The following is a 22,646-nucleotide window of genomic DNA, read 5'->3' as shown; positions in this document are numbered from 1 at the left end:
CTGCTGTAGTTCTGTCGATTTTGACGAAGCCCTTTGGTTGGAAAGATCAGAGTTTGAATCCCATCTGCGACGCTAGGCTTCTTTATCAGGGCTTTTCAATTTAAGGTGAGTTAGCCAGTCTTATACGAAGACATCAGCCCTCCCCCCTCTCGGAAACTCGGGATTTTCATTCCTCGAAACAGGCAAACCGGCCACGTCGCACTTATCTACAAACATACCCTTAGAGAGAGAGAGAGAGATGTAGAAGAGACATGGCAAGCCGGCTGCATTAAATTGTTTAAAACCACTAATTAGGGGAGTCACCCCATTCTAAGAAACGGACGAAAATTGGATGGATGAATGAATAAATTATTCCCGGTCCTCTGTTACCCCAAAGAACACAAAGTCTTCCTAGCACTGTGACGAAGAAGATGGTTGTCAATCGATTGGAAATACCTAGGTTTCAATACTGTCACAGGCGAGAATAACCTATATCGTGGATTTTCGACCTGAATGCGAATTAGCCGGTCTTATACGGAGGTGGTTAGGTTTCCACTCCAGGAAATTTGTTTGTTTTTTTTATTCCGTAATATGAAATTGTTCAGAGAACACACTTAATTAGCAGACTTAATACATCGTAACCCTAGTTGTTTCGATGATAATTACAACCAAATCAAACCAAATAGCCACGCACACACACCACCTTTTGAAAAATTCTTGTCTGAGCAATAGAACTTCAAATCTACATTGATTTTCTTATTAGACATGGAATGGTGTCGTTGGCGCCATCTATGAGAGAAAACCCAAACGTAAGTTTTAGGATACTGTTAGCAACAAATAATTTGAATTGTAGTAAATGAAAATTTTACGATGTAATTAATAAAATACATGGGGGGGGGGGGTCCGCAAACCAATTGAATAGCAGTATACGTTGTTTTCCTTACAGATAGTGTTTGCATTAAAGTAACTATTATCACAATTTCGAAATAAATTTTTTGAAACTGAATTTTATGAACTGGTATCTGGATTGCTTTAATGAAGGTATCTTCATATGAAATGTGAGCGCATGCATAAGTGCACTCATGAGGGCAAAATGAAACCTGTAGTTTTAAATTAAATAGCCAATTGTGTAAACATTTGAAATGTGATTTAATCACATAAAAAATCCAAAATGATGAACTGGATCTGCGATTATTTTATTTGTAATGATTTACCTTTCGTATTTTTTTTTAAATTTCTTTATGAGGCACCAAGATTTTTTACTTACCATGAAAAGTAGTAATATTGTTACAAAATATTCAACTTACACAATGGCTGGCAGCCTCCAGTTATTTCAAATATATTTCAGAATTATTTAAAAAAAGAACTTACCTTTTTCTTTCTTTTTTTTTTTTTTTTTTTTGCTTGTTCGTTTTTTAGTTTAAACTTACCGATGGCCGGAGCGTAAATATTGAGATACAAGCAGTCTTCGCTCTGATTACTGAGATATGGCATTAGCCTTCGAAGATAGTGCAGACGTCCAGCTGGCATTCGGCGAAGAGCAGCGGTCTCGTTGGTGATGTCCGGTAGCCGCTGCGGACAAACGGCACTGAAGTGGTCAGCCATACGAACTCCTCTCCAGTGAGGCGATGTTACGGGTGGCATGAACCTCAGAGACCCCTTAGGGGCTCCAGCATAAGGCACTCCAAGAAACACTTCCACGGGCTGTAATTGTCGATTCGACAACGTATTAATAAAGCCTCTTAATGCTCCGTATTTTGTAGTCACCACACGGGAACTTAAATGACGTGTTTCCCCGTTCGCGATCTGGCTCAGTGCCAACAGAAATAGCCAAATGGCCAAGGTAAGTATTTGTTGATGAGGCAGCAGCATCTTGTTACGCGGAAACCTTTCCCGTGTTCGGTCAGGAGGGTACGGTAATCAAGGTTGGGCGAAACTAGTCCTCTAATCGTACAATGAGGAGAAACGAGGAGACCGATTTTCAGGAAAGGTCACTACTGAACTAGGTGAGAAGGGAATTAATGGCTTGCACATTATCCATCCTACATATGGAAATATAAGAAAAAGCTTGATATTTGTCGTGAAGATGCTACCTCAAATATCCTTGAATAACAGATGACGTGCGCAGAGCAAACCGAACGCAGTTCTGAAAGTGTAAAAATCAAAAGAGATGTTTAAAAATACACAACACATTTGATCCAATTTAGCAGCAACACAGAAGATCCCCGAAGTCCACATCTCTGTTTTCGAACTGCATTACTCTAAGAGCAAGTGACTAAAAGGCATTGGCTTGTTTGAATAAAAAGAAAAAAAGCTGTTTGCCGTTAGTGACTATCTAGACATCCACTCCCTGACGGAATTCTAATGCTTCTAGTCTTCTCCGATGTCATTAATTCCGAGTGAAAGGAAAGAAAATTCCTAATCCATAACACAACACGGTAGCAGCACTGCCACGGACCGCATTGCACGCTGTCACTGTTCTATTCTTCCCTTCACATGTTACACGCCGATTTGATGATCAACAACGCATGCGCAGAGATCTGGCATATTCCATTACTCCTGAAAGGAAGGCACTATCCTTCCTTTGCTGAGATTCCGTTGCGGAGTTTCTTTTGTCTCTGCGGAGTCTATAATAAATTACAAGAGTGATAATTTATTTTAGTTATCCTTTTTTCTGAGCTTTACACACGTTGCCAATTTGCAAGATTTAATTGCGCTTCTTATTTTACTGCATTCATTAAGTTCTTTAGAAATAAAGACAACGAATATCAGAGTTTATTTGCAATTTGGGAATCACAGTATGACGTAATATTTTAAATACACAAGGTGTTTGAAATATCGTATTAATAGAACGTGGAATTGCTTTATTAACAGAAAGATACGAAATAGGATTATTCTTTTGAAGCGAGGTTCCTTTTTTGAAAGAGCCACGCGTAAGTCATCATTGTCATTTAAGCGATTTCTGGCTTTTGTTTTTATGTGCAAAAGTGATGAAAATCCCATTTCACACAGGTAGGTGGCGTGAAATGGGTAAACGGTAAAAGTGTCTGCAATGCTGCTTTTGCCAGCTGTGGATAAAGTTCTAACTGTGTACACCAGAATTGTTCCAAGTCCAGTTTTTCAAATTCTATTTGAATACGTGCATTGGCTCGTATTTCAATAAGATCGTCTTTTATTAAATAGCTGTCGTCCATCGAATCTGGGTCAAATAGAAATGGATCCAGTATCCATCTCTGAACTTTGCTAATATTTCCCGTGGTAAAGTATCCATGAAATGATTCACTCAATGGTTGGAGATGTATTGAAATTTCAGGTATAATTATTATTTTCTCATTTTCTAGAACGATTGAATCAAGCAAAGGAAAGTTTGCAAAATTCCCATTTTCAACTCGACGTTTCCAAATTTTTAGTTTTTCAATAAATGAAGATAATTTTTCATTGGCTGTTATTATGTTCTTACCAGATCCTTGCATTGATGTGTTTAATTCATTCAGGTGGCTAAATATATCGGCTAAGTAGGCTAGCCGAAGTATTGCTTCTCTTTTTTCAAAAGCTTTACTAAATCATAATTTTGGTTAGTTGGAAACTGTATAATTTCCTCGCGCAATTCAAAAACCCTGCTTAGCATACGGCCCTTGGAGAGCCACCGTACTTCGGTGTGATAAAGAAGCACAGTATGAACAGCACCGATTTCTTCGCACAAAGCACGAAAGATACGACGATTAAGCGCTCGTCCTCGGATATATTTTACTACATTTACTGCAATAGTTAAGTGTTGTTTTTAATTCACTGGCAAAGCTTTCGATGCAAGTGCATGACGGTGCAACGTGCAATGCGTTATTGTAACTTGCGGTATTTCTGTCTTGATGTATGAAAAAAATCCAGAATTTTTGCTCAACATTGCAGGGGCACCATCAGTGCAAATTGAGCCTATCACATTCATGGGTATTTGATGTTTCAAAAAAAAGTTTTTAATATGATTGAAAACATCAATTCCTTTTGTCGTCAATTCCAGTGGCTCACAAAATAAAATTTCTTCCAACATTTCTTTTTCCTTATTGTATCGCACAAATACCAATAACTGACAGCAATAATCAACATCAGTTGACGTCCAGTTGAATACTCACTTTTAGAGGACTGGCTTTGAACTTCTACTACTTCTTCTATATATATTTTACTACTTGGTAAAATATCAACACTGAGATCTTGAATGCGCGATCGAATCACATCGTTCGATAACGGAATCTGCTGAATTTTCCTTTGTGCTTCAGAACCCAAAACAATTTTTGCAATTTCAAGTGCACATAGTTTTACCAATTCCTCAGCTATTGTATGACCTTTTCTTTTCTTAGCACACACAGATATGCCACTTGATAAGGCTTTACAACTGCCGCAAAGTCAAATTTTGTGATAGTAACGCTGGTATCAAATCGTGCCTTCTTAGACTTCAAGATGTTAAGAGTATGTCCTACAGATTCATCATCATGCTGATTGTTGAAATGCTCTAACAACTTTGGCGGTTTAAGATTGGAGTTTGAAAATATTTTGCAACATAAAATGCATTGTGGTCATTGCGTACCATCTTTTTTCTGTTGTACAAGTGAATCCATAAGCAACATAATTCTTTCCATTGCCGTTTTTTCGACATAACGAGGGTTACTACAATCAATAAAATAATAATTATAATTTTTCAAAATTTGCAGAAAACCTTTATGTAATCAACTGATCGTATCCAGTATGGGCTTTAGTCACTGATTAATGTTGGTAAATTAAAGAAAATGAGTATTCGTTTCTGGGTCAAACCACCTCGTTAACGTTCGTACTCATAGTATGCGAACACGTGCGCGTATCAACCAGTTTCTTATTGTACTGCATGTGCTGGTAAGTGCCATGCTCTGAGGCAAAGGTAGAGAGGGTAGGAGTGGGGTTTCCAAAAGTCGACGCAGCGTTCGATAGTTTCTCACAGGCGGTCAGGCAGTAGTTCCCATAAAAAATTTAGAAACTTCTCTCGCACCCCTGGAAATGCCTTCTCGCACCCCCAGGGGTGCACACACCCCAGGTTAAGAACTACTGCTTTAAGACTTGTCCATTAATTCTAATGCCATTACATTTTATCTAAATTAAAACCATGCTCTTATTATTCCTGCTGTCAGCATGTAACCCATAGCTCTGTGTCGAGCTGTTCCATTTGTCCAGTTTCTTATGTAGATCTAAATTTGCGCACGTCATTTAAACACAGCTGTTTCCTCTCTCTCTCTCTCTCTCTAATCACTAACCATATCTGGGTTACTGTTCATCACCCTATGGCAGGTACTACTACATATTTTTACAGAATTCCGAAATTTACATATTTTAATATAGGTTTTTCTGATTGCATAATTGTGAACACAGCTTGTTATTCACGTTTTTTATTAAATGTTTTCTTCTTTTATTCTTCCTCCACTTTGTGCTCGGTCATGACCTTGTTTATTTTCGTGGTCGTGTTTATTTTCTAATGTACACGTTCTCCAACTAATAAATTAATAATCATAAATGAAGAAATATTTACTTATTAAAACGTATTACTGTGGTTATGATATGTTTTTTAGTCATAAATAAAGCTATTTAACCTGGCTCAAGGACCCCGAAAACAATGAATGATGGTGGAAAGATAACTATGAAGCATTGATAATATTTCAAAACGAGTACAGTGATTATCCTAGTTATATTTCATAAAGCTCCCCCTAAAGAAATGAATATATCCCAATAATTGTCCATATTTCCTTAAATTACGTCACTTTTTTTAAGCGTTGATAGTAGTTGAGAAATGTAGAAAGCAAAACATTTTAGGAGGAGGAGGGATCTGGATCATTAAAATTAATAATACGTATTTTGTCATTGTATTTAAAAAATACTAAAAATGTAAAAACGTGTCTCGATGAAATTTTTAAACGAAATATTATGCATATGTATATTCACAAATGTTTTTATTTATTTTTTTATTTTCTTTTAAAGAAACGTTAGGGGTAAATTTACTTGGCCATCATTAAAAATTAACATAGAATAAAGGAATGATTTTATCGCGATAAGAAACTTTAAAATATAAAAATAAAAAATCTTAGGAAAACTGTGACTCTTTCAGTGTAAATTATAGCATTTTTATCTTTTGAATAAATTTTGGTGGTATGTCATTCGCAGTCAACAGTGTTAGTACTTATTTGTTATTCTAGAACTATTGCACTAAAGTTCATTATAGAATAAAATGCAACTCTCACATTCACACATATCTAAATGTAGTATACATTTTTTTTTGTTTGTTTTTAGGAATTCATCTCAAGATATTCATTTATTCATACTCATTTAAGATCAGAAGAATGATTTCCAAAACATTCTTCTTGAAATAGCTATGACTGCGGTTTAACTTCAGAAGTATAAAACACTGATGGAGTTGATATTTAGGCCTCCACATTGTGTAGCACGATGATCTGCAACGAAATACGGCCAGTATGAGGCAACATATTCTTTGCCTATTCTCGAGTTAGTAGATAATATGCTGTAATAGAATATTATGTACATACAGAGGTAGACCATACAGGTTACTCTCCTGGGCATGCCAAAGGTAGAAAAGATGTATATATAGTCAACAGCCATTAAACAATAACGTAGTAGTAGAGGAGGACGCTATCCACAAGTGAATTTATGTAGGTAGAGGTTGAGCTGTGGCATTTACATCACTCAAAAGAAAGGCCATACCTCGGCAGTACCAGGTTAATAGGTAATAGACCAGTTACATTGCTGGATTTACAGCATCGCTCTTCTTACTAAAAGCTAGAAGTAGCCAAAAACCATTTTTTATTTCCAAGACCAAGACATTGTTTAACCCCCATTTCTACGATCATGCAATAAGAGTGACGTTTTCAAAGTTTAGACAAACCGCATATTAAAATCTAACTTTTTTTTTCCTTTCGAAGGTACAGTTTTAAAATTATTCCAAAGATTGGTTGCCAGATTATATAGCGAAACAAACTAGAACAAACTTTATAGTAATTCATTAGAAGACACTAAAGTCAGGTATACAAAATATTGCAGTTATTCCGTTACATATGCCTAGGTGGACTTTGATAATGGAATATGATGCACTGCTGAGCCATTCTTTGTAGAGAAGTGTGTAAATTCTCCATATTTCTTTCCTTGCTCACCTTAAAAAAAGACCACGAATACTCAATTAGAAATACACTGCTTGGAAAGAAGTCAACTGACACCATAGTATGAGGAACAAACAGCCATGGTGCCCACCTTAATAAGAAGTAAGACTTCCTTTCGCTGCGATGACTGCAGCAATCCTACGGGTCATACTTTCCACAAGCGTACGATACCGACCAATGAGAATTTTGGAGCAGTCTTCCTATGGGCATGTAATGATGTTCAGGACTGTTGTGGGGAGGACATTCGTTGACCTCACCCGACGGTCCAGATCATCACTCAGATATTCGCTAGGGTTGAGATCAGGATTCGGAGACCAAAACAGGACCATACCATCACACCGCCACTTCCGAATTTCACAGTTAGTGTTAAATAGCCTAGTAAGAGACGTTCACAGAGCATTCCACCACACTCACATTCGTCCATCGGCTCGGTAGAGGATGTAACGTCATTCGTAGCTCCATAACACAACTTTCCAAGTTTCCATGTGTCACTGCACAAGCTCTTTGCACCACTGAAGATGACGATACATGTCGGCTCGGGTAATGTGGGGTCTACATATTGCGATCCTACCATGGAAATCCATGTGGTGACCCTCGGTTCTGAATGCTTTTGTGCAGATTCGTGTTCTAGTTGATGCCCGAAACTCCGCATTCGACATGTCGGCAACGAATGGCGGTTTTTACATGTTATTCTTCGTTACACCCTACGATTACGTTCAGTGAGTGTGGTGAGTCGTTCACTGCGGTAGCACTTGCAATTGACTTCCTGCGCTTCCATCTCAGTATAGTATCACTGGTTATTGACTTGGGTGGCCCAATTTGTCAACAATTCGGAACAAGTTGACCTGCAACATGGCATCTTATCACAATGCGTCTTTTAAACTCCGTCAGTTCCCTTCTCGCAGTCATTTTATCCAGACACATTGCACTGACTTGGGAGCATATTCCTCCAATTTATACTTGCTACAAACACATGATCCGTTACATGGCACGATGCACCTTGCCCATGGAGGTGTCCGTTAACTTCTTTCCAAGCAGCCTACATTGCATGTATAAAAAGCATACCTCTCCATTCATGCATCGCAAATACAGTGTATATGCAATATAACTCGACCTCAACGACACTTTCTTCCCTTCCACGGTACTAGTGTAGTATAGGTTGACAAGTGTCTAGTGTATGGGTTCTCCATAAGTAAATAAATAAAATTTCTTAAGAGAAACTCAAATTTCAGCTTCTTTAATCCTGTTTGACTCTTTGCATCTCAACAGTGATATTTGTGCATATGCCCTCTCTGATATGGCATGTTGGACAACTATTAACATAAAATCGTGTATTTTTTAACCTTATTTTGGCTGAAAATCTTTCTCTGCCTTATTTTATCAAAATCTATTTCATCTCTCACTCTCGTAATACCAACAACCATTTTGAAATTTTATGTTTTCCTATTTCCGATTTTAAATGTTGATTTTCTGCAATCCAACTTTTCTAATAGTGAGGTCACCTTCCTTGAAGATTTTAACATTTACAATTTTAAGTGGCTTTATTTTCAAACTGCTGATCGATATGTTAATACTTAGGCAATTGTTATTGCCACTCAAGCTGTTCACATTTCGTACTAGAATTCCATAAAATCCCAAAACTTTTCAAAATACTTTTAACATTTTCCTCACTAATGAATCAACTATGCTGATTGCGAATGCTGTTTGTCTTCTAAGCAGTTCAGATCACAATTAACTGCTGCTTTTTCTGTTAGGAAGCAATATCACATAACCATTTTCATCCGTGTATTGTCTTTCATTAAAAGATTCCAAGTGGAAGAGTCTATTAATTTTTGTGTCTCATTTGCTGAGACATAAATTTTCGGTCTTCTGATCTAAACATTTACAAAGAAATTATCATTGATGTAATATTTATTAGTATGTCAACCTTCATTGTATATCTCACTTTAAATTCTTATCCTGTTTCTAAGAGTTACTTCACTAAGAAGTACACTGGTACTTTACAAGAGAAGAATCAAGTATATCCAATTGCCTCTCATGGAAAGTTTCTTTCTTACCTGTTTATACTATACCTGAAAATAGTTGTTATTAAATTATCATCACTATTTCGAAAACTTATTTCAGAAGGACTTAAAAGTAAAACCCATTCACGTGTCCATATGGCAATCATACTTTCTGATCTCTTTCTAGAGCTGTTGTTCATAACTTTTGTTCAACCATGCATCCAACTTTGGCGTAACTCTTGTCCAACTCTGCACCATCTCTTTTACACTAATATGTTTCTGTTGTATCATTGCTTATGGAAAAGCCAATTTCCTGGCTTCTTAATTTTCCACCAATGTTTTCACTCATGATAATTATAAAAAGCCTACCAATCCAAACAGGAAATATCAAATCTCCTTCTAATTTTTCACCAGAAAGATATCAGAAGAATCTTGTTCCAATTGTACAGCAAAACATCTTCTGCTCCTCATGGTATTTCTGTAATTTTTCTGAATATTTGTATGGTGAATACTGAAGAAATGTGGTCATAAAGTTCAGGTAGTGGCCCTTAAGGATCAAAAAAAAAGTGTTAAAGAAAAAGACTGTTGGAAAAGAGGGATGAAAGGATGAGAGAAATGTATGGGAAGTGGTGATTGCTTTTGCATTATTCCGTTCCCTTGAGCTTTTCCCTGTCTTCTGTTTTTTTTCTTTTTCTTTTGTGTGTGTGTTTTTTTTTTGATGGTTTGGAAAGAAATCAAAGGTTCAGAATATCACTAGGTAATTAAACCATTTTCCCTTTTTTAAGTTTTGCCATAACTCTTTAGTTTTCTCTCTTTGTTGGAGCAGGGACAGTTATTTTGGTTCTGAATGTTTGATTTTTTTGAACAAACGGAGGATAAATATATATATATATATATATATATATATATATATATTCTGAATTTAGCACTAATATTACAGTATTTTATTATTAAAAAGAAGTTTAGTACACAAAATCCTTATATGAAAGTACTTTTTTTTGGTTCATCAGTATGCTCATTTCAATAGAAATGAGCGCTAATTTCAAAAGAATGTTAAGAATTTTTTTTTCTCATTGGCATTTCAAATATGAAAAGCACAATTACTACATTGTCATTTTTAAAAAATTAATTTCTTATTAAATTGTTTCTATGAATGTCGTTAGCTTTATTTTGCATTCAAATAAATACAATGCATTTCTTTAGAAGTATTTTATTAATAATAAAAATAGTTAATCTTTTTAATAACTTTCTGCTGAAATGTGTTGGCTAACGGAATTCAAGCGAAGATTGGTTAGTGACCAAATAAATAAATAAAAAATAAACAAACAACAAAACAACTTTCTGTTTTCCTGAAGTTCAGATTGGTTCTTCGTTCTTCTTTTTTACTGTACAAGATTATTTTAACAGAATATTCCAACGTCAGCTAAGCTGTTTTATCGGAGGTTTTAATGTCTGCAGAACAAAATCTACATTCGAAAAGTTAACAATAAACAACTCAACCCAATTGAAACCTAATCAATGTTCCGTTTGAGCGGTAAATTCTGTCAACATAGTGGATTATGTTAACTACGTGAGTTCTCCTGGCTGGTTTTCTTGTCCATATGAGACCGACTATAACACCTTCAGTTGCAAATCTCTGAATTTTTCATTGTGTCCTAGATAGCATTCGAATCTAGGACTTTCCAACTGGCTACGGAGGTTCTAAAATATATAAACAAATACAAATTATTTTTACTACAATATCAATCTTGTATACTTAGATCCATGAGCATTAAATTACGAAGTTTTCTTCATTCAGCCAAGATGGTTTACAAGTTCAGTGATTACATTCTAAAAAAAAAGTTCTTAGATTTACATTATAATTAAAGCTTGAAGAAACAAATAAAAAAATTGAAATCAGGATTGCAGGATTTTTTCTTTTGCTATTTGGTTCTAGTTCATTCTCCATAGGGATTTTTCTGTTGCATTGCAACTTGCACTCTGTATTATCCTCATCATTCAGAAATTGGTTTCTTTTATCCCAGCATTGAGAGATATATCTCCACTGCAAGGCTTAGATATTGTTGAAAATAAGTGATTTTTTGGTATTTTTAGAAAAGCCAACAAATTACACTTATAAGTATGCATCATACAAATTCCTGCGTATAAATGGCATAAATAGAAATGCGATCGATGCTTGTCGACTCACTCGTAGTGCATATATCATATGAAAAATAAAATATCAATAAGAAATGGGACTTATTAGCATTCCTTCTCAATGCAAGGTTATTCATTGCAAGTACTGTTTTTAAATAATATAAGCTATTTCTTTTTTGTTTAATAATTATGTTTATTAATTACATGAAATTAAAATGGGTCACATCGTTTTCTAGAGTGCATTTTTCTTGTAATAGGAAAATAGGTAATCTTTTTTTTCTCAACATGAATGCAGACAGTAAGATTTACGTTATTAGATATTAAACCATTATCGTCGAAAAAAATTCATCAGCTGTTACGATCTCTCTCTCTCTCTCTCTCTCTCTCTCTCTCTCTCTCTCTCTTTCTCTTTTAGTGGGATCAAAAACGTAAGCATCGTCAATATTACTTATCTTTTGTTGCATATTAATATAATGCACATAGTTACACATTGTAGCATCATTTATGGTAAATAATTTCTGTAGTCATTTTGAAAAACATTTTATTTCTAAAAAAATTAGTCAATTTTTGGTAAATATGCACTTAGCATACAACCCTTCTCAAAATTTGTCACTGTCGAGTAATCAAATTTTTCAGTGGTATTTCCATTGTATACGATCAATATCACATAAGATAACAAAGCATTCTCTGATTTACAAGAGCTGCTGCTTGTCTTAAAACTCAAGTGTTTTAACCCAACCAGCTATAGAAACCAAGTGGTTACTGGTACAATTTAGTTATATTTGTAGAATAAACAAAATAAAGTGAAAATAGCATGTGGGTTTTTGGCTACGCTTCAAATATAATTACATTAATTAATAGTAATCGGGCGTGTTACCTCAAAATGTGTCGGGGTGATTTTGTTGCGCTCTGAGCTTAATACATCAGAAAAAAACGGCCTTCGTGGACGTTTTTAAAAAATACTATTAATGACGATTTTATAATGTAATGGAAATTGAAACATAGGATTTTGCAGATCCTCCATAGCTAACTATGTTTTTACCATGCCCGTTGGATGAAAAGACCTAGGTTTGAATCCCATTTAGGATGCAAAGAACCTTTAGCAGCATTTTTCAATGAAAGGTGAGTTAGCCAGTCGCATATACATGTAGCAAGGTTTTTCATCCCGCAAAACATGCAAACTGGCCTGAAGAACATACGAAATATACAGACAGATAAGACTACAAGAATAAAGATTAACCACTCTGTTCCATCAGATCTTGTTTCAGAAGCCTACAGGGTAAAGTGTGAGTCTACGCTTAAACATGAAAAGAGAAAATAAGAATAATTTTGTAATCCAATGTAATGTGATGGTTTTGTAATGAAGAACATAAAAATAAAATAATTTAATTCTATATACATAGATTTCCTTTAATTTTATTTAAATATATTATTTTATACTGTACTTTTTTTGTGAAAAAAGAATATGTGTGGTACCAAATTCTGTTTCAACTCGCAAGTGTTGCTTGTCATTCATCATCATTTTTAGCAAACAACTTTAAAAACTGAAATGCAGGAAATGTTCATTCTGACAAAATAAGATGACCATTCCGTTCTATTCTATTTTATTCTATTCTATTCTATTCTATTCTATTCTATTCTATTCTATTCTATTCAGATTTCTTTCATTGTAGTAATCCCGTCCCGTATATTGGAAGATTAAAAAATGAATTCAGTCATGATTGGTTTCGTGATGACTTATATCAAAATTTGTTTTGCATGGAACTTGTAGGCTTAGTATATATACTCTAATAATTCACAGGAACAAATTACACAGGCCTGCGAAATTCGAGTCATGAAAAGTTGTCTGGAAACTATTAATTGTTTCTGATTTATTTTTGACCACTGATTTCAAATATCTCTTCCGTTTGTCTCTATCACGTAAGAATTTTTCACGAAATGAATCTCAATATTACAGTAAAATAGCTTTAAAACGCATTATATTAAGTAAAATAACAGTATTTAAAATTTTCCGTAAACATTTTTGGAATGAAAGCATTGGAAAAAACTTTTTAATTAAAAAGTAATTAAAGGTTAATCTTTAGTATATATTTATATTTTGTTGTGGTGTCCTTTTCTTTTTTCCTTCAAAGCTTCTTTTTTGAACTTTTCTGTGAAATGTTTTCTCCGGGTGGTCTCTGTGCAACATCCAGCAATAGTCCGCCATCATGTTGACATTCCACCTGCCCTGATACCTTCTTTCCATTCCCTTGATGTCTTGGTGGAATCGCTCTCCTTGCTCTTCACTGGCAGTTCCCAGATTCTCAGGAAAGTATTCTAAATGAGAGTTGAGAAAGTGCACTTTTAAGCTCATGGAGCATCCCAAATCCTTGAATTTCTGTAACATGTCTTCCACAATCATTTTATAGTTGGGCGTCCTTGTGATTTCCTAAAACTTTGGTCACCACCTCTTTCAAAGTTTTCCACTTCTTTTTTCAGTAGTTGCAATTTTTTTCTTCAAACAGTTTATCCTTTATAAGTTTCCCGATGTCCGGACCGATAAAAATACCTTCTTTCAATTTTGCTGTAGATAATCCCGGAAATTTTGCACAGGTGTATTTAAAACACTCTCCTTCTTTCGACAAAGCCTTGACAAATTGCTCCATCAATCCCAGCTTTATGTGAAGTGGGGTAAAAGGATTTTTTCCCGAGCAACCAAAGTTTCGTATAACACATTTTTACTTCCAAGTTCTAATGTGACTCTTTCTGGCCATTCCTTCTTGATCCAATGTTGCTCTCGATCTCGGCTCTCCCACTCCCACAAAAACCACGGATATTTGGTGTATCCTCTTTGTTGTCCCAAAATCATAGATATGACTTTAAGATCACAGCAAACTGTCCATCCATGATCATTGTACTTACATTTGCTGAGAATGAAGGCTACATTTTCGTATCGTTCTTGCAAATGCACGGAATGTGCCAGTAGCACATTCCATAAGAATGAGAAGTTTCGTGGACATTTCTTTATTTACCATAAAAAGGCAATTCAAAAAATCACGTATGCAGCTAATTAGCCTGTAAATAAAGGAGAATGAAAATAAATACCAATGAGCTGAATTTAAATCCAAATACTAGTAATAAAAACGATAAAATTAGAAATTGGGTAAAATTGGTGGGAGATGGAATTTGTTTACTATTTTTTCTGAACTCAGCACCTAAAAATCTATAAGAATCAATTATTACTTCTTAGACAACTTTTCCATCGCAGGTCTGTGTTATTATTATTATTATTATTATTATTATTATTATTATTATTATTATTATTATATAGAAAAAGGAAAAGAGAAAATAATACCCGTCCTTCTCCCGTCGTAGTGCGACTCACCAACAGCCTAACAAAAACTACACTTATAAAAGCTAGCAGGATTAAAAATCCAGTAGTAAAGGATCTGAAAGGAGACCACGACAACACCCCAATATACTTGTCTGAATACCTTACTCCACACTATCAGAAAATATTCTACCAAGCAAGGAAAGTAAAAACAGAAAATAATTACCAGTTTATATGGATAAGAGACAGCAAAATATTCCTTAGAAAGACACAAGACGCAAAACCAATCGAAATAAAATCCGTAGATGACCTCAACAGGCTGTCACATTGAAAGGAATATTGACAACTCGTAAAGAAGGAACAGCACACCAACCAACATGAATGCACACCATCAAGCAGACGTAATCACCCCGGAACATGATAATTGCCACATTCTGAAATCAATATCAGAATGGAAACAACTGACAATCCCCAAAAAAGGACTATCTATTCTCCACATCAACATCAGAAGCATTCAAAAATACTGGCTGACCCTGCAAGCTTCTCTGAAGGAAGATATAGACGAAATAGACATTTTAATACTGACTGAAGTATCTACGACAAACGAAGAGGCAACCTCCTACCAAATGCCACACTTCCAACAACACAAACACTGCAAACAAAACGAGGCGGTGGTATAATAATATTTACCAAACATAAACTAGAAGTAACAGAAATAAACTATAAATTGGAATACGCAGAAAACATATGCATCGAAATTAAAAACATCAAACAAGAAAACTCCCTGATATTAAACGCAATATACAGACCACCCAACTTAAGCACCACAAAATTCCTAGAAGAACTAAACAGATGGCTTTCAGCCACGAAAGTAGGCACCTCAAAATACTTGATAATAATAGGAGACATTAATATAAACATTAGGAACATAAATAACAACACAGAACAATACCTAGACCTATTATCAGCATATAACATAACCCCATCCATACAGTCGTATACACGAGAAGAGATAGTCGGAAACACAACAACCTCAACCTGCATTGATCATATAAATATAAGGGCCCCTCCAAACAGCCACACAGCAGCCGTCATAACATGCAAACTAGCAGACCATTATTTCACAGCATTGCAGTTACACACTGAACCAGAACTCATAAAAATCACTGAGACTACAAAACAGTATCATAGCATTGTAAACGAAGCAATAGTGAACTATGAAATCAGAAAAACAGACTGGATGCAGATAGCATCTCTAGACTCTGCTGAAGCTGTATATAATAATCTTAAACTTGCATTTAACAAAATATATAACAATGCATTAAAAAAATAAAAATACGCCCCCAAACGAAACAAAAGCCATGGATAACAGACAACATACTAACAGACATACAAAGAAAAGATGCCCTATGGAAACAACTTAAGAAGTCGCCAAACAATATCGCTTTAAAAGCTGAATACAAAAGAAAACGGAATCTCCTAACAACCCAGATTAGAACGGCAAAAAGAAACTATTACAGCAACAAATTAACAACAGCGCAGAATGACATAAAGGAAACCTGGCACCTGATTAATGAAATGCTGGACAATATACACAGAACCACTGCCTCAGAAACAATAAAACACAGCTTTGCCTGCGACCCCAAATCCCTCAAACAGTTGGCAAACAACTTTAATCAGCACTTCGTGAACTCTGTCCAAAAGCTACAAGAAACAACCTTTCCTCACACAAACGAACATTCTCCACTAGGTCCACAAGCAACCCAGTCGATGTGGTTCCCCACAGTAACAAAAGAAGAACTATCACTGGCAATTCAACAAATTAATCCTAACAAAGGACCGGGGATAGACGGAATCAGACCAAAAGACATCAAGAAACACTCAACCGACCCACTTCCAGTTATACAAAAACTGTTAAATAAAATCTTCGAAACGGGACACATACCTGAAACACTGAAGACTGCATTAATCACACCCATACACAAACAGGGAAAAATAAGCATAATAAGTAATTACAGACCTATCGCCACGCTGCCTGTAATCAACCAAATCATGGAGCGCATTGTACACCAGAAACTCTCCACATACGTTGAAAAATTTCAAATCATACCCAAAACACAATATGGCTTTCAAAAAAATAAAGGAACAGCAACACTCCTGGAAGATTTCACAGATCTAATAAACGCCGCATTGGATAAAAACAGAATAACATTAGTGGTCTTCATTGACCTAACAAAAGCATTTGACACACTAACACATAAAACCTTGTTAACGAAACTTACCCATATCGGAATTGGAGGTCGTCTACTCCAGTGGTTTAAAGCATACACGAAAAACAGAAAGCACATCACACGTATAGGATCAGCACACAGCAAAGAGGTACATGTAACCTGTGGAGTACCGCAAGGAGCTGTCCTATCTCCCATTCTATTTAACATATACACACACGACATAAGCCAACTCCCCCTAAAAAGTAAAATCTTCCAGTATGCAGACGACACGGCCATAGTATCCATTCACAACAATGCAAATATCGCTTACAAAAATATGCAACACGACATCAATCAAATCACTAACTGGTTAACCAAAAACGGCATATATATAAACCCTGGAAAAACAAAGCTAATGATATTCAAAAACCCCAAAACCCTGCCCATAGAAACTAAATATCTCACTATCAAACATTCATCCTCCTATACACAAAGTGCAGAACCTAAAATCACAACCATCGCACAGGTAAAAATAACACGCTATCTTGGACTTCACTTCGATGCTGATCAAAGTTGGAATAGCCATACAAACTACCTACATACCAAGCTTAGGATAATAGCAAGCAAACTATACAGATTAAAAGACATTGCCCCAACCCACATAAAAATACTAATCTATAAAGCATTATGTGAAAACATTTTAAGATATGCAATCACATCATACGCATTCTGCGCAGACTACAGACTTAACAGGCTACAATGGTTGCAAGATAAAATGATAAAACTGATATTCTGGGAACAACCCACACTTATGCAGGAAGCACGGACAAAACACAAAATATTTAAGGTGAAACATTTATGCCACTACACAGTCATATTAAAACACTACTACAGCCCAACATATAGAGTAACCAGAACAACATATCAAATAACAAGACCACAGTCAACAAACTACATAACATATAAGTACAACAATCACTACGGCAAAGCCACCTGAAACTTCTACGTACCTGACATGATAAACAAACTGCCGTTCGACAACAGAAACCTAGGAACATACAGAGAGCTGAAACAGGCACTATATAAATATTATAGTGAGAATGAAAATTAGAGCAATTTCTGTCTCTCTCTCCCCCACCACACATGCACACACACACACACAAACCTATGACAACCCCCCCCTCAAAAACTATCACTACAAGAACACAAAGAAACAAACACACCACGTCTAAATCCAACCCTATTTGCACAAAAAAATAAAAAAATAAAAAATAAAAAATAAATAAAAAAGTTAAACTGTAATAGCAGTCGAAGTCTTTCAAGCACGTACCAGCAAACAGTAAAATCAACACCTGGCTTGTGACCAGTATAGGAACACAACCATGAAACCATCACCCTCTGTCATCTATTATCTTCCTCAGATAAGCTCTGCTAAGCTTCGAGGAAGAAAATTACTAACTTGCAAGAATCTGTTATACACACTTGTAATGTGTTATAAATATTATATATATATATATATATAAAATTACTACAGCAACTATGTAGGCAATTCATCTGAGACTAAAAAAATAAAAAATAAATAAATAAATAAATAAAAAATAAAAAAATAATGATAATAATAAATAAATGAATAAAATACATAAATTATTATTATTATTATTATTATTATTATTATTATTATTATTATTATTACTATAATTACTATGTATATTCTAAAATCAAAAATTCTGTATAATCCTTATAGTAATTACTGTAAATGTTATTATTGTATGTAACTTATACTGAGACAATAATTTAAAAAAAAAAAAAAAAAAAAAAAAAAAAAAAATTATTACTATTATACTCAAGATAACTATTGTATATAGGTATGTGTAAATATTTTAGCAGTGAACAAAATAATATTTATTTAAAAAAAAAAATTAGTACAATTTAAAAATATTAATAACTCGCCAGTATTTGTTAGTCACAATTGTAATGTATTATAAATATTATGTATATATATACGTGTATATAAAACTATTGTTGTATCTATGTATGTAATTTATCAGAGACAATAAAATGTTTAAAAAAAATTATTATTATTATTATTATTATTATTATTACCAGTAACCTGTGGAGTGCCACAGGGAACTGTACTCTCCCTAACTCTCTCAAAGGCAAGATATTCCAATACGCAGACGACACAACGATAATATCCATCCATAATAACGCAAGCATAGCCCAAACAAATATGCAACATGACATAACTCTACTCATAGACTGGCGCACCAAAAACTCCATACACCTAAACTCAGATAAGACAAAATTAATAATATTCAGAAATCCACTGACTCGAACAGTTGATAACAAATATATAACCATCCAACATCCACTCTCCATCATAAAAAACACACAGGACAGTAAAACCACTACAGTCACTCAGGTTGAAACAATACGATACCTTGGAATTTACTTCGATGCAGATATGAACTGGAATAGCCACATAAACCATCTACACAACAAATTCCGAACAATAACTAGCAAACTCTACAGGTTAACAGACATAGTTCCCACACGCCTAAAATCACTAATATACAAAGCACTATGCCAAATTATACTAAGCTACGCTTTAATAACATATGCTTTCTGTGCACCCGACAAACTAAATGGATTAATGTCGTTACAGTACAAAAAGATAAAACTGATCTTTTTGGAATAAAGTAGCGACTTATTATATACACTGCAATGTCAGAACACAAAATACTGACAGCAAAACACTTATGTCACTATGCAGCTTTGCTAAAACATTATTTCGATGCCAACTACAGGACAGTCAGAAATACATACCGTATAACAAGACCTCAAACAACTAATTATATCACATATAAATACAATAATCACTATGGAAAGGCCACACAAATCTTCTACATCCCAGACATGATAAAAAAATTACCTTTTGAATGCAGAAACCTTAAAAACTACAATAGCCTGAAAAGAGCTCTAAGGACATACTATGAACAAGAAATATGCACCCAAAATACCAAACAAACTTAATGAAACACAATGTATTCGTTAAAGCTTCCAGTTCAGCGACGCATCAAGACATTCCAAGTTATTGTGTGTGTGTGTGTGTGTGTGTGTGTGTGTGTGTGTGTGTGTGTGTGTGTGTGTGTGTGTGTGTGTGTGTGTGTGTGTGTGTGTGTGTGTGTGTGTGCGTGCGTGCGTCCGTGCGTGCGTCCGTGCGTGCGTGCGTGACGTGCGCGAATTTTACAATCGACAGTTGCAGTGGAAATCAAACCTATTAAACATAGATTTGACTTCGTAACTTCTCAACACAGCAAACAAACTAATAAATAATAACTAACTGGTGTCATCCTCAGGTAAGCTTACAAATAAGCTTCGAGGATCAAAGTTGAGAAATTACATCTCATCCAAGATTTAAAAAAAAAATTATTATTATTATCGCGGTCAACAACGAGCAAAGAACAAAGGACTTCGCCATCTTTACAATCACGCCATAGTTGCTCAAGGGAAGAAAGGTGAGTCATGAAGGGTATCAAATGCCTGTAGGATTTATCGTCCGACGGAAATAATATAACCTGTACGAAATGCAGTAGGATTCTAAACTTAAAATGTGCCAGCTTTCAGAAACCTGCAACGTAAATCCAATGCAAAATGCGAGGAATAAGAAACTCACCTAAGGCAGCCACCTACGATGCAGCCGATTATACCGAACAACGAACTGAGCAGACAAAAAATGCAGGTGAGTCCTATAATTCCAACTCTTTAAATATACTAATAGAAAACGGTCTAGAGACTATAAAAGCCAGCTTATTAGATCTTGTGCAACAACTCTTTGACAAACAGAACGAACAAATAACAAAACATTTTGCTAATATGAAGATTTGGTCAAACATAATAATTTATCAGTGATAGAAGTGCAAACGGTAAAAGACATTAAAATCAGCATTAACACACTAAATGACAGGCAATGCAATTTGATGAAAAGACATCTGAACTCCATCAAGAAGTTCATTCTCTAAAACTACAATATGAACGTTTAAATCAGCAACAACATAAAGAAGATCTTGTCATAAACGGTCTTCCCGAAACTGCATCTACAGAAAACCTCAGAGAAGTAGTTTTAAAATTAGGCAATGCAATTGATATCTCCCTACAGCTTGACAACATTCAGACCGTAAATCGGATTCCTAGGAAGAGCAAAAAAACAAGGCTTGCCAGGACCTGCACCAGTCATAGTTAGTCTTACAAGCAAGTCCACAAGAGACAATCTCATAAAAGCCAGCAGACAGAAAAAAACCAGTTGCCAAGGACTTGAACGCATTTCAAGACAATACACCAATCTTCCTATCCGAATATTTAACACCATTCAAACAGAATCTGTTGCATCAAGCAAGAAAAGCAAACACAGAGGGGGAAATATCAATTTTTGTGGTCAGAGATGCCAAGATATTATTATTATTATTATTATTATTATTATTATTATTATTAAGACACACACCAGCTATCATACTTATTCTTGAATTCATTCACACTGCTTGCACTCACAACATCCGGTGGCAATCCATTTCAATCATGCGCCACCCTCTGAGAGAAAAATCTGGCTCTTACAAATCTGGCAGTCTTCATTCTCAGCTTCCAAGGAAGCCCTTTCGTCCTTTCCCCACCCTCCATAAATTGAAAAATCCCATCAATTGAAATCTGTATGACCCTTTCAGCAGTTTGTAAGTCTCAATCATATCACCCCTCTTTCTCCTATTTGCTAGTGTCTGCAATCTACAAATTCTCAACCTGTCTTCATAATCAGTATTCCACAATCCTGATATCATTTTTAACACTCGCCTTTGTACTCTCTCTAATATATCAGAATCACATCGGAAACCAGGAGACCAGCACACAATAGTCCAAGTGAGGTCTTATCAAGGCCTTGTAAAGAGGAAAAATAACATCCTTATCTTTACATGTGAACGTTCGTTTGAGCATTGCAATTATCTTTTGGGTTGTATTTGCAATCTTTGCCACATAACCCCTGAACTTCAACTTCCTATCTATTAACACTCCAAGATCCCTAGCCTCATCAGTTTCTTCTAGCCTAATCCCACCAATATATACGACATTAATGGTGCATTCTAAAACACTGCCTTTCTTATGAAGAACAACCAAGACCGATTTTTTTCCACTCTTTTGGGGCATACCCGGATTTCTATATTTCATTACATAGCTTACGTATTTCTTTTACAACTGATTCCCCCCATATTTTAGCATCTCGCCTATTATGTTGTCATCTCCAGGACTCTCGTTGTTCTTGAGATTGTTATAGCCTTATTCACCTCCTCTTCCAAGATGTCATTTTTAAAGATTTCTGCTGGTGGAGAGATTGCTTTTAGTTCTTTGATTACTTCTGTTGCAGTATTATTTAGTAGTTGATTTTAATATAGTTCGCTGCAATATCTTGTCCATCTGTGTATGATTTCTGTCTTGTCCATCAATACTTTACCATCTTCATCTTTGACTGCTACTGATCTTGTTTGCCACTTCCTATTGACATTTCTTATAAGTTTGTAGACCTCTCTAGTTTTGTGTCCTCCATAGTAATGTTCAATATCTTTGCACTGGTCCTCCAACCATTTGGCTTTATCAGATCTTGTTGCTTTCGATGCTTCATTGCATTTTTGACGGTATAACTCATCTGCTGCCTCTGAATTCTCTCTTTTAAGTTTCAGTTCTCTTTGCTCTTGTAAAACGTTTAGGATTTCCTGAGTTATCCATTTCTTGTTGATTTTTCCTCTTTCAGGAATTACTTCCTCTACTGCTTTTTAGCACT

General features: G+C 35.2%; 1 protein-coding gene across 1 annotated transcript in view; it reads right to left on the bottom strand.

The window, feature by feature from the left end:
- Positions 1 to 1,851, bottom strand: part of LOC150094475 (neuroligin-4, X-linked-like) — a 352,524-nt gene extending 350,673 nt beyond the window's left edge. Inside the window, exon 1 of the mRNA XM_090412476.1 lies at positions 1,410 to 1,851. Within this exon, the coding sequence (XP_090268602.1) occupies positions 1,410 to 1,851 (442 nt within the window). The remainder of the gene's footprint in view (positions 1 to 1,409) is intronic.
- Positions 1,852 to 22,646: the final 20,795 nt, after the last annotated feature.

This window comes from Typopeltis vanoorti, chromosome 22, assembly GCF_054136105.1.
Source record: "Typopeltis vanoorti isolate ZY-2024b chromosome 22, IOZ_Tvanoo_1.0, whole genome shotgun sequence".
In the NCBI taxonomy this organism is placed as follows: Eukaryota; Metazoa; Arthropoda; class Arachnida; order Uropygi; family Thelyphonidae; genus Typopeltis; species Typopeltis vanoorti.
This window is presented reverse-complemented; position numbering and strand designations above follow the sequence as displayed.